This window comes from Caretta caretta, chromosome 19 (genome assembly GCF_965140235.1).
Source record: "Caretta caretta isolate rCarCar2 chromosome 19, rCarCar1.hap1, whole genome shotgun sequence".
In the NCBI taxonomy this organism is placed as follows: Eukaryota; Metazoa; Chordata; order Testudines; family Cheloniidae; genus Caretta; species Caretta caretta.
The window spans coordinates 759,143-772,606 of NC_134224.1; the positions used below are offsets into that span (position 1 = coordinate 759,143).

General features: G+C 53.6%; 1 protein-coding gene across 1 annotated transcript; it reads left to right on the forward strand.

Annotated features, from left to right (window-relative positions):
* Nucleotides 1-5,783: 5,783 nt before the first annotated feature.
* POU3F1 (POU class 3 homeobox 1) lies at nt 5,784-10,609 on the forward strand. Its single transcript, XM_048826018.2, has one exon. The coding sequence runs from the start codon at nt 5,863-5,865 to the stop codon at nt 6,982-6,984; it is 1,122 nt and encodes a 373-aa protein (XP_048681975.1). The 5' UTR covers nt 5,784-5,862; the 3' UTR covers nt 6,985-10,609.
* The last annotated feature ends 2,855 nt before the right edge of the window (nt 10,610-13,464 follow it).

The window sequence follows — 13,464 nt, forward strand, 5'->3', positions numbered from 1 at the left end:
TGACCTCCTGAGGTCCCTTCCAACCCTGACCTTCTCTGCTTCTAATACAGTGGTAAGACTGTGTCCAGCTATATATAGAACAGAAAGAAGGGTTTCCACATGTGAAGATAAGAGTTGTCCCCTCCCGCCTCCAGGGCTAGCCTCCTCCCCACCCTGTGCCCAGCTCATTCTACTTGGCTCCCCAGAAAACCCAGCTGCAGCCACTTCCTCTGCCACTCCCAGCACACCAGCCCCCTCCTCCTCCACATCACACTGACCCTTCTTGTCCTCCCCGCCCTGCACTTCCTAACTATCCACCCTGGGTTCCAGCTGCCTTGCCCTGCACCTTCCACTCTGCCAGGTGAGCCAGCTGCTGATGATACTGCGAAGACCCTCCCAGACGGGATCCCCTCTCCTCCTTGAGGCCTGCTGTTCCCACGGCATCCACAAGAGCTCAGCTAGGATTTGGGGACGAGGCTGAGGGACAAGTGGGGCCAGCAAATTCCATTCGGCTAGTTTGTATCTATTACAATTAAAATATATTGACTGGATGGGCTGCCTCTCCAGTACCCTTTGCATTGCTTAGAGTGTGAGCTCCTTAGGGAAGCAGCTGGATCTTCCTCTGTTTGTACAGTGCCCAGCACAGTGGGACTCTTAGCCGGGTCCAGGCCTCTGAACAGAGCCCACATATGGATGGTATTAGATGACAAAACTGCCATTAAGGACTGTGGGGGTTGGCAGCATTCACTGTATGTCAGCGTTCACTTGAAGGCCAGTCTTATTTCAAGAGAAATGCCATATTCTACAAGTGGTGCCAACAAACCTTTGTAAGTAAAAAACGGTTTCACTCTTGTAGCAAAATGTAACTGCGACAGCAGGGGCTAGAGTCTAACACTCCAAAATAGAGGGAAATGTGTGATGTTTTGTCATATCGATATATCTGCTTAGCCCAGTGATTCTCAACCTACCACTGTGGGCCACATAGGTAGCTCTCTGTGTGTCATGTGGACTGCATCCACACAATATATATACCACCTGTATGACCCTAAGGATGTCACCTGGGCTGCAACTGGGTGCAGTCTGGGCCACAAACTGCCTGCTGGCCTTAGGTTGAGAACCACTGGCTTAGATATAGTAGTATGAAAAGGCATTTGCCCTATAATTACACAGTGCCCAGAAATATTGAAATTACATGATTAATACAATGACACAAAGTAAACCAGGGCTGGGGTCATCCCCACAGCTCTGAATGGCTGACAGCTATTTAGCTACTAGGAATTCCTCAACTAAAACAGAAAGCAGGCTTTGCTTGCCCCATGCAGCATGTTTCAGTTTGAGTGAGTCCATGTTCCCAGCCTGGACTCTAAATGTACGCATTGGGAGAGGTCTTTTATTTGAATATCTCTGTATAAGGTTTAAAGTGTAATGTACCTGGCTCGTCTGAAAGCTACTAAAACGATTGCATAGGAGACAGGGTGTGGAGGAATGCTCCCATTTACAAAATCTTCTTTATTTTTATATAAATAACATAGCCATAAATGTACAAATAAAGGAAAAGGAGATTCCATGTCACTTTCATGTCAATGTATAAAATCTAATGAGAAATGATGGAAAAGCTATACCTGTAACTGCAATGTGGTGTATAAAGCACTTACAAACTAATTCTTTCCCACAGGTATATATTAAATTCTACCGATGAATGCAACACTAAGTGCCATAGCAACATAGCAGAAACAAAAATTTAGAGAGAGAGGGGGAGAGAGCGTGGCTGAGCTGCTGCAGCTTTGGACAGGGAGCCAGGCAGTGGGCGGAGAGTAGGGAAAAGACACAGGAGGCAAATCCTGCTGTCCTTACTCGGGCACAAGACCAAAAGCCAGCTGGCAGCAGTGAGAGTTGTGTGTGTGGATGGAGAGCAGTAGCCAGCCCTTGTATATGTTTATAGTTATTTTCAATGGACAGGGCCTGGAAGATGTGAAAGGATGTGATATGCAGAGCTCAGAAAAACACTCACAAGGGATCATTTATATAGCATGTTTGTGGTGTCCCTAGCCTCCGTTTGCCAGAAGCTGGGAATGAGCGATGGGGGACGGATCACTTGATGATTGATTCCCTGTTCTGTTCATTCCCTCTGGGGCACCTGGCATTGGCCACTGTTGGCAGACAGGATACTGGGAGAGATGGACCTTTGGTCTGACCCAGTAGGGCCATTCTTATGTTCCTTTTCCAATTTCCCACCAGACAGCAAGATCCTGCCTTAGGACTTCGTGGTGCTGCCCATCACTAGTATCTGGGCATCTTCTGTGCAAACTAGAGAAGTGATGGCAAAGTCTCTTGGCTGTCCTGGTGTTCCGGCTCTTCTACCTTTTCAGGTTACACTAAAGCCTCTGCTTGGAGCAGAATTTCTGGGTTGTGTTTTTTAGGGAGTTGCGCTTGTTGTAAAGGTCGGAAAGCAAAACTGACATTCATAATGTGAAATTACGTATAAATTTCTTTGCATATTTTCCCCTGTGCAAATTGCAATTCATAGACGTGTTCATTGCAAATATACACAATTCAAGCTTCAAAAATTTGACTGTGATAGGCTAGTCACGTTCGTCATCTGGAATTGTTTGTTTCTTGACTGGATGATTTCTGTACCTAACAGACAGCCTTCGCTGTGAATTTCAGTTACTGTAGCTAAATAAGCAATTAAAAATTCGTTCCCATTGAAAAGTCCAGTTTCAAATTCCTTGTTGACAAGTATCGGTTCTAGTAGAACTTGGGCCCCTGAATGTTTGCAGAAAGTTAACACACCAGGGTCATGAACGAAGCTGACTGAACACGTGCTTTTCACTTGTGATGGATTTTACCCACCATCCTTGCAGCCACTCTGGCCAGGTCCGGCGAGGTTAAATTAACCCTGTCAACAGCCAGCAGCTTAAAGCGACATTTCCCACCTCTCGACAGAGCTGCTGGGATTGGGTGCAGGGGCCAGTGGAAGGTTCCAGTGCCGTGGCTCCCGCCAGCAGCTCCAGCCTCCAACACCTGCACTGTACACACCTGTCTCTTCCCGCCAGGGATGGGAGGGAAGCGTGGAAGCGGGACAGTCGGGGAGTCTCGGGGAGGGAAAAGGCCTCAACCCACCCCCAGTTCTGTTGTAGGCACTGGGCGCACTTTGTTCACCTTGTCTTCGGCAGCACAGCACAGAGACACCGCGACTGAACAGTTATTAAAACCCAGTCCAACAAACCCCCTCCACGACGTGTAAAGCCTGGGGAGGACCCGCAGGGCGGGGCGGGCGTGGAACTTGCTGGCGCCCTGTTCACTGCTCAAACCCTGGGGCGATGAAGAGAGCCGAGGGGATATGGAGCTGCAGAGAACAGGCTGGGTGATTCCAGGGTCTTGGCTTTGCCATGGGAGCCTAGGATCCACCCAACCCCAACCCCTGCTCTGTGCAGGTCTGCGACTACTGACCATGTATGCGGGGAGCCCCTGGGGGCCTGTGCAAACCCGCCCTGCCCCACGGTGCTCCCTGGCTGAGGCGCTCAGAGCGCAGGAACTTTCTCACTCAAACCGGCCGCAGCATCCCCGGCCCTCTGGAGCCGCAGAGCCGGCCGCCTTGCGGGGCTTTCCCAGCCAGCCGGGCTCCTGCACCCGCCGGGTGCGCACAGGGGTGGACAGCTGAGCCTGGAGCCCGAGAGCCCACAGGTCCCAGGCTGCCAGGGACAATCGCTGCCGCCGCCCTGCGCTGGGGGACAGGGCGCTCCCCGGGTGCTCTCTGCACCAACAGCCGGCAACACCCGGCTCCGGCCGAGGCCTGGGTGGAGGCGAGCGGGGACCCAGTCTCCTGGCTCAGACTGACCTTTACGGGGGACGTTGACACGAGGGTGACCAAATGTCCCGATTTTATAGGGACAGTCCCAATTTTGGGGTCTTTTTCTTATATAGGCTCCTGTTACCCCCCCACCCCGACTTTTCACATTTGCTGTCTGGTCACCCTAATTGACAGTGACCGCAGGCACCGCCTGCCAGGTGAGGTTTCTCCAGCAGGCGCCAGGAACTGCGCACCCAGCAGAACCCGCACCTGACCCTCAGCTGTGTACCAGCCCCTCATGCCGGGCACCGAGCTGTGGGAGCAGCCAGCTCCTGGCACAGGTGCTGAAACTCGGGGTGCGGGGGGCTGCTGCATCCCCGGCTTGAAGCGGTTTCCATGATATGCGGGGTTCGCAGCTCGGCTCAGTGGCTCTGGAACCCCCCACTAGACAAATTCTTCCTGCACCGCTGGCTCCTGGTGTCCGCGGGCTCCTCGGGGCCGGCCTCCCCCCGGTATTACACCGGCCCAGGGCCCTGGAGCGCGCTGGGCAGGCCCTTGGATTGCGAGGGTCAGCCCCAAAGCTCAGGGCAGGCGGTGCCACCGTCCCCCGCCCAGCCCCCCGCACCGCAGAGCTCGCAGGCCGACCCGGGGCCCGCTAGGCAGGGGCCCGCGCTCTGCCAAAGGGCGGCCAAGCCTGCTCCGGCCGGGACCCACTTTAGCAGGGTCAGGACCAGCAGCAGGGGCCCCCTTCCTTGGGCCCGAGCGGCGGGATCCCTCCCGCAGGCTCCGCGGAGTTGCACGCCGCAAACCGCACTCCGAGGGCGGAAAAGCAGCCGCGAGGCCGAGCTCCAAGGGCTGCAGCCCGAGGCCGCGGCGCCCTGGCTGCCGCTGGAAGGGGCGCGATTCATGGGTGGCGCTGGGGACTTCGAAAGTTAAACAGGGGTCTTTCTTCCTGCGCGGAGCCGCTTCAATGGGGCTCTGTGATCCCTTCGTGCCCTCGCCATGGCAACCGGCAGCATCCCGGTGGAAATGCCCCCGCGCCACGCAAGGCCACCGTCCTCACAAAAGGCAGCATCTGGCCCCTTTCACCAGCTTTACGGCCGTGCCCCGGCCACGCCTGGGTGCCTCGGCTCGCCCCGTCGGGTGGCTGCAGCGGGGGAAGCCGTGGGGAGTCACCGAAGTGCCGGGGAGTCTCCCTGCCCGTGCGCCACGCCGGCCTTCAGGCGCCCCGAGCTGGCGTGGGTCCCCGGGCTTTGCTCGCCGCCTGCCCGCCGGGGCCGAGAGGACATGGCCGGAGCGAGGCCCTCGAGCCTGCGCCGGGGTCCTGAGCCAGCCCTGCCCGGCCGGGCGGCTGCGAGCCAGGCTCGGCGCTGCCCTGAGCCGCCCCGGGGAACCTCCCAGCGCGCGGAGCGGTGCCGAGCCCGCGGGACAGGAGCGGCCGCATCCCCCGGGCCCGGCCGCTGGGAACACAACGCGCTGCCCTGGCCGAGTTGCCCGGGGGCCCCGGGGGCTCCTCGTCCCGCCCTTCGCCGGCCAGCCTGGGCGGGGGGTCTCCCGCCAGCGGGGCCGGGGCCGAGCCCGACGGCCGGGGCCGGGCGAGCCTCCAGCCGCTCAGCGCCCGCAGCGCGACGCCCCGGCCCGGCGGGCAGGAGCCCCGGCCCAGGCCGAGCCCCGCAGGGCCCGGGGCGCAGGGGGAGCCGCACGGAGCCCGGGCGGGGCGCGCCCCGCAGCAGGTGCCCCGCAAAGCGCCCTCCCCACGTGGCGAATCGCAAGCCAGCATGAATGAACAGCCTCCCTCCAATCAGAGCCCGCCCCGGGGCCCGGAGCACGCGGGCTCCCCAGCCCCAGCGCCTCCCCGGCCAATCCCTGGGAGCCGCCTGCACCCCCGCCTCCAATCGGGGAGGGAGGCGAGAGGAAGCGCCCCGAGCCGGGGGCACCCTATGAAGGCGAGGAGCCTCCTGCCAGTCCCGGCCGGCGGAGCCAATGGGGCGCGGGGGGGAGTGGCCGGGAGCCCGGCACCCACCGGCGCCCCGCAGCCCGGCTCTAAAGCGCAGCGCTCCGCCGAGCGCCCTCAGTGAGCGCGGGGAGCCATGGCCGCCGCAGCCCAGTACCTGCCCCGCAGCAGCCCGCTGCTGCCCCCCGACTCGGGCCGCATGCACCAGGGCACGACCTACCGCGAGGTGCAGAAGATGATGCACCACGAGTACCTGCAGGGCCTGGCCAGCGGCTCCGGCCACCCCGTGAGCCTCGGCCACCCCCAGTGGCTGCCCAGCGCCGGCTCCGACTGGGGCAGCGGCTCCCACCTGGGCCAGGCCGAGCACGGCAAGGGCGGCGTGCAGGGGGCGGGCCGCGAGGAGCTGCCCGGCGCCTTCCACCCCCGCTCCCACCTGGTGCACCAGCAGGCGCCCGGCGGCCACCCGGGCGCCTGGGCGCAGGGCAGCGGGCACCACCTGGCGCCCATGTCCCCCACGTCCGGCAGCCACCAGCCGCTGCTCTACTCGCAGTCCGCCTACCCCAACCTGAACGGCATGCTGGGCCCCCCGGCGCCGGCCCTGCACCACGGCCTGCGGGACCCCCTGGGCCACGAGGAGGCGGCCGGGCTGCACGACCCCCAGCTGGAGGCCTCCCCGCAGCACCTGGGCCACCCGCAGGAGCACTCGGACGAGGACGCGCCCAGCTCCGACGACCTGGAGCAGTTCGCCAAGCAGTTCAAGCAGCGGCGGATCAAGCTGGGCTTCACCCAGGCGGACGTGGGCCTGGCCCTGGGCACCCTCTACGGCAACGTCTTCTCGCAGACCACGATCTGCCGGTTCGAGGCGCTGCAGCTCAGCTTCAAGAACATGTGCAAACTCAAGCCCCTGCTCAACAAATGGCTGGAGGAGACCGACTCCAGCACGGGCAGCCCCACCAACCTGGACAAGATCGCGGCGCAGGGCCGCAAGCGCAAGAAGCGCACCTCCATCGAGGTGGGCGTGAAGGGCGCCCTGGAGAACCACTTCCTCAAGTGCCCCAAGCCCTCGGCCCACGAGATCACCTCGCTGGCGGACAGTCTGCAGCTGGAGAAGGAGGTGGTGCGGGTCTGGTTCTGCAACCGGCGGCAGAAGGAGAAGCGCATGACGCCGGCCGGGGTCCCGCACCCGCCCATGGAGGATGTTTACGCGCAGGCGGAGACCTCGCCGCTGCACCACCCGCTCCAGAGCTCGGTGCAGTGACTGGGCGGCGGGGCAGGGGGCTGAGGGCGCCGGGCCGCGGCGGGTGTAGCTCTGGAGTTTACAGCGAGGGCCCGCGGGCGGCAGGGACCGCGCCCGGCCCGGCCAGGGAGCCCGAACCCCGCCCGCGGCCCCGGCGGGAAGTCGCGCTCGGGACTTGGTTGCTGCCGCTTGGTTTCGGGCCCTGGATGCCGAGACTCGCCGGGCGGCGCGTGGAAAACGCTCCTTAATTTATTCCTCAGACTGGTGCGCAACTGCAATTTGTCTCTAATTTAAATCGCTGTATTTATTTGACTTCCAAAAATACCGCGCGCTCCAGAGCCCCGCGGCTCTGCAAACGCCGCGAGAGGAGAACTAGCCAAAGGTTTGAGATCTAATTTATTCTTCGTTTGCTCCCATGCCACTGACCCTGCGGGGGGCTCTCTCCGGCCCGGCTCCCCGCCCCCCTGTCCCCCCCCCGGCTGCAGGCTGGGACGGGTCGGGGAGGGGCGAGACCTGGTGCCGAAGCTCCCCCCCCCCCCGCGGGCCCCTGGACCGGTTCCGATGGCGCTGATCCCCCCTCTCCTCCTGGGGGGCCGCCTGCCCCCGACCGCCCGCTGCAGACTGCGGCCTCTTGGCTTCCCAGAGAGCGGAGAGTTTCCCAGGGCTCGCTCCAGGGGCTCCCCGGGCTGGCGCTGCGGGGCCTGGGAGGGGCGCTGGGGAGCGGAGGGGTGTGCGGGGCGGGTCGCGGTAACTTTCCCAGCCCGGCTGTAAATATGTGAGATATGTACACACGTGCCCGCCGCTCCGGATCCCCGCTCCGTCCCCCGGCCGGTTTTTTACACGGACTGATTGTGAGAGGCTATTTTAATATCGTTTCCCGTCCCGTTTCTATTTATTTCTAACCGCGTTCAGAGCCCCCCCTTCCCGCGGGCAGGTTCGGTTCATTCCGCAGCGTTGGGTTCGGAGTTTTTGTTTTTTAATCGCAAAAGACTATGTAGCCCGCGAAGTTACGTTTCTATTTATGTTTATAGTAAATATTTTTATTACGTACATAAACCATCCCCCCCGGAACCGGTCTCGTGTCTTCTTTGCAGGCTGCTGGACCCTGCCCGGGAGGCTGGCGAGGGCTTGGCGTTAGGGGAGCTGGCAGGGAGCGGGCCGGGGCAGCGCGGAGCGGGCAGGGCAGGGGCCCCAAGCGGGCAGGACGCTCCCTGGTCCTGTGGCCCAGGCCAGGCGGGGCTGCCCGTTGCTTCAGCCGCTCCGACGGCTTGTTTTTTTCATCCCCGTAGAAAGTTTGAGGCAAGTTGGGATTTTCCTTTGCAAGGACCATTCCCACCGCCTCGCCTGGCTCTGCAGGAACCAAGCCCCCGTTCCCAGCAGCAGGGGCGTCCCGTGCTCTCCCTGCAGGACAATGGGGCAGCTCCAGAGAGACCGGGACTGCAACTGTTGAAAAACCGAGGCAAATAAACGCCCCTGGGGCAGGGCACCTGCCGGCCTGATCGCAAATGGCATTTAAACTTGGAGGGGGGAGCCGCTGGTTCCGCATGGGGAATTGAATCCTAAATCATGACTTCGGGTGTTCATGTTTGGTCCAAGGGGAATGTGTCACAGTGAGATTCAGAGTCCATGTTTACTGGCTGCATCCTTCTAAAATCTTATAACTCAGATCCTCTGACTCCTACGGCTTATAGGCGGTGTTTGCCAAAATTATTCTCCATTCTGCAGTGTGTGCAACTTGCTCTTGATACTCCAGGAGCTGTGGACTCCATCAGCAGGGAAGTGTAAAATCAAGCTCTTTAAACAAATGTGTGGAAGCTCTTACACTTACAAGGGTCTCTGGAAGAGATGAGCTGCCTGTACAGGGATCTCAGGAAAATTATAAGTATATTGTGCGGCCCTAGCTAACGGGAAAGAATCTGGTCTGATTTGTTCTTCATACCCTGCATTTTTTCAGTTCCAAAGATTTCCCTAAAGAGAAGGTAGAATTTAAAACAAAATGTGACTGTTGCAAATCTCTTCCCCATCATATTCGCAGTTAGTGCCGTGAGAGAGAGAGGCGCAGACAGGGCTAAATGCTCACCTGTTACCTGAGAGAGAAAGGGAAACCCTTTTTTTGTTTTTTGAAGCGGAAGCCACTAGTCTAGAAATGTACATTTTACCTGAAAAGGGAGAAAAAACTCCTCATTTTTCATTTATCATAAACTTAAATCTGAAAAGACAACGTTATTAATTTCTTTTAGAGGTAAAAGACCTGTAATTTTATTTTCCTATTCAGCTTTCTAACGTTCTGTTTAATATTATCTTTGCTTTCAGATAACTCAGATATGTGAAAAATCTGTTACTCACCTATGTTTACAATTGTTACCAATACAGTTAATCAGCATTCACATTCCTGTTAATTACACTTCTGGGAAACTCCATCTTCATGGCATAGGCGTCTATATTGTGTGTCTTTTATGTACACACGCAGAGCTTTAAAATGTAGAATACCAGTGGAATAGCATAATTTGTATTTGGGGTGCTATGATAGTCCATTGAGATTAATACGCCTTTTTGGAATATAGAATACAAGCAGAAAATGTTTTTGTTGTTTTTTTTTTTAAAAGAATTTTCTCACCTTATATTACAGAAAACAATAAACAACAATGTACTACAAGAAAATTCCATCCTAGCACTCAAGCTGTGCTCTCATGGTTTTTGATTTCACCAGATCCTTCTATAGAGTATCATATCCTAATATTTATGCCTATACCAGGGTCTAGAGAATACTTATTTATTTCATGCTCTGTATTTCTAGAAGAATTAATTTGTATCTTTTTAAAGTCTGCTTTCTCTCAGAATTTGTGAGGAAAGGTCACATAAGTGGATTCTTTTCACTTTCACAGATCTTTTGTTTCCAGCAACCTTTGTATGTTGAGAGAACTTTTGAAGCCTGTGTCTGTGGAACTCACACACTGGAGAAATGTTTAATTGCATAAAGTGGGTAAAATGTCAGATAATATAATTTGCTAGAAAACTTCCTATCCGCAGTCTATAATATTTGACACATTGACTTTGGATACATCTCTTATTTTGTGAAACAGCAGGTGTAAAGGGAATTTTGGTTGACGATCGGGCATTACTGTGTGTCAATTCACAAATTAATTTTTTTAGGTGTGAATAATGCAGTTTGCGCCCAACATGAAAAATCTTCTGTTTTCCACAAAAATCTTCTGCTTGGTTTTATTGTATTTTTGTGCCTTCAGTGTTTTGTTTGCAAATGCATTATTGCTCAGGCAAATGTCACAATCAGCCATGTTACTATAAATTAATTATCCTACTTTCTCTGTCATTTTCAAAAATGTAGTTATTGTGTAGTGGCTAATACAAAGGATTTTAATAGCTACAGCTTTCCTACTCTTATCAACTGTTTCTTTGGATTTTTTTTAATTTAAAAAAAGTCACGATGATGGACCATTATCAGACTAAATATCATGTTTGATACCCATAAGTTAGCACACCAGCAAATGGGTTCACCTTGCAGTACAAATAAGCTGGCAAACACTGCAGAAGACCGCATTAATAACTCCTCTAGAGCAACAAAATAACGCAATATTGTTTAAAAGATTCAACACACATGATTAATAAAGCATTTTGTCAGCTTTGATTACATGCTCATGTTCTTAATTTCTTTCTGCTTATGTGACTGTTTCACAAAAAGGCAGGGACTTGTAGTTCAGCAACATGAAATGGGGTGTGGAATTCTGAATACAAAAAAGTTTGTGTGTGTTTATAAATTTTAGAATTTGCTGAGCGTCTGCAATGGATTGGATAGCATACGCTCAGAAATAAAATAATAATTATAAATACATGCAAACCAGGTTATCATCCAAAATACCTTTATGAAACTATGGAAACATTTCCACATTTCAAATCCTTTTACAGCTTTTATTTTTTTCTCTGTTTCACCCCCAGACACTTGCTTTTAATTTTGGTATTGTAACGTTGAGGCCATTTTTAGAAACCTTTTGGTGATATCTAGTCAGGTTTTTGGTTTTTTGTTTTGGTTTTTTTTAAAGTCATAAAGCAAAAGAAGGAAATAAGTAAAAGAGAGAGAGAGAAACTCCACTGTGGGGCTTGCAGGAAGTCTTTCCCGTTTGCATTTGGGGATTAACAGTACAGAACTGAAGCCCGTGCCTGTGTGTATCATGAGCAATTTAGGTAGGCTAGTTAAAAGAAGAGAGACCATGAAGCAAACAGTATTACATTGCTATTTAAAAAAGAGGGGTCAATTTTCACATTTCATCCCCATAATGGATAAGATGTGAAGTGAGTTCTGCTGAGGACGAACACCCTTGGGTTGTTTGGTTTGTCAGAATATATCAGGCACTTGCAGCCCCGTTGCATTAGCGTGCTCATGCTATTCCACAGCACAAATAAGACACTTTATTTGTGCAATTCCATAACGCTTAGTCCTTTCAAAAACCAAATACCCCAGGGTTTGCCTCAGTGAAAAGAACAGTTACTTTTCTCAGGCCAGGAGTAAATAACAATTAGGGTGTTGGGGGATTTTTGTGGAGGTAGTTTTGGTTTTATTTTTAACCTTTAGTGAGTGTGTTAACATGAGCATTCAGTCTACTACATGGACATAACACAGGTAAAGATGGGGAGGTAGTTTTAGTAGGTCAGAAAAAGTACAATTATGAAAACACTGTCCACTACCAGCAGGTATAAAGGGAACTTAGACTCTGCTCCCATAGGCAGTGGTTGGCCACAGCATACACACCCAGAAAACAGAAGGTGTTTCCATTGCACCTACATTCAAATTCTGTTCTAGTCTACATAGGTTTGTATACTACACTCATCAGTGGTGGTGAGGGGCTGCCACATCCCTGGCTTGAAGTAATAATTAAAACCACTAAATACACGGTTTCCATCAGCAGCACCTCCACTATTAAAATTGTTCCAGCCCCCCCCGGCGCTCATCACCAGACTAGTCAGGCTTTTAATTAACATGAAACTGCATTATGAGAAATTCCCCAATACACCAAGGAAACAATCCTTGGGTTGGAGCTCCAAGTTGTTTGGTTTCAGAGGAGTAAAGGCTTAATCCATCTTGCCTTGCTCACAGGCGTAGCCCCAGTGGGTGAAAGCCAGAGTAATGGGGCTCTACGCAGCCGAGGGGTGGTGGGGCCGGGAGGTAAAATCCACCCGCACACCCAGGGGCTGAAGTCATAGCCACAACCCCTCAGTGCCACTTGCCAGCTGGGACAGTTGGAGCCCAATGAATATGTCCCTGTCACCAGACCACCCCTTCCCCAGCCTTTGTGCTGCCCAATCCATAACAGTGCAGGGAGCCTGATGAGCCAGGCGGGAAGGTCACGCTCTTTTGGGAGCAGAATAACCTGCCATGATTATCTAGCCAGTGTGGAGGGGGAAGTGGTTCCCAAAAGGCGTTGCCCTAGATATTGTTATCAGATATTTCAGGGAGAGAGACGGGCTCTATTCTGTGAGGCAGGGGAAATTTTCGGCAGCGTGGTGCTTGTTTTCTCTTGTGTCTTTAATAAGGTAGGAAACTGATGGGCGAGCCTGGTGGTGACAATGGATGCTTTGCCCATCTGCCTGTCTAGCCAAAGGTCAGGGGGTGTCAAGAACATCTTCATACTCTGGATTCGTGTCTAAGAATGTTATGGCAGCAACCTGCAAAGGGAGGAAGACTTTGTCTGTGAGGAATAAACCTGCCCTATACTAATCGCACGCACACGGCCATGGAAGTGGCTGGAGAGCGTTGCAACCTGGGGAAATTTGCTGCCTTAGACACTCTTGGTTATTGATGCCCCAGAAACCTATTTGATCTCAGCAACAGAGCCCCGCTATTCCACTAACTGTAGGTCATGCCTAGATCCAGTGCACCATGGGGCCTGATCCTGCTCAGCTCTTGGTAGAACGAACTGCCTCTCCACAAACGAAAGCAGTAGCAACATAATCCCTGTTTGGGTCAATTCAGCCCTGTTATGAAACTTTGAAGCGGTGAGTGACAGTTGACAGTTCCTCAGTTGGCCCACTCCGGCCCCCATTGCAGGATTAGGCTGTGTGTGACTTGATGTACATTTAACTCTGTGTTATTAGGGCAGTGGTTCTCAACCAGGGGACATGTACCCCTGGGGTTTCGCAGAGGTCTTTGAGGAGTATGTCAACTCCTCTAGATACTGGCCTAGTTTTACCACAGGCTACATAAAAAGCACTAGCAAAGTCCGTTCAAACTAAAATTTCATACAGACAATAACTTTATACGGCTCTATAGACTATCCACTGAAATGTAAGTGCGACATTTATATTCCAGTTGATTTATTTTATAATGATATGGTAAACATAAGAAAGTCAGCCGTTGTTCAGTACTAGTGTGCTGTGACGCTTTTGTCTTTTTATGTCTGATTTTGTAAGCAAGTCGTTGTTAAGTGAGGTGTAACTTGGGGGTGCGCAAGACAAATCAGACTCCTGAAAGGGGTACAGTGGTCTGGA

Coding starts and splice junctions, on each gene's coding strand:
- POU3F1 (XM_048826018.2), top strand. CDS start 5,863: ATGGCCGCCGCAGCCCAGTACCTGCCCCGCAGCAGCCCGCTGCTGCCC.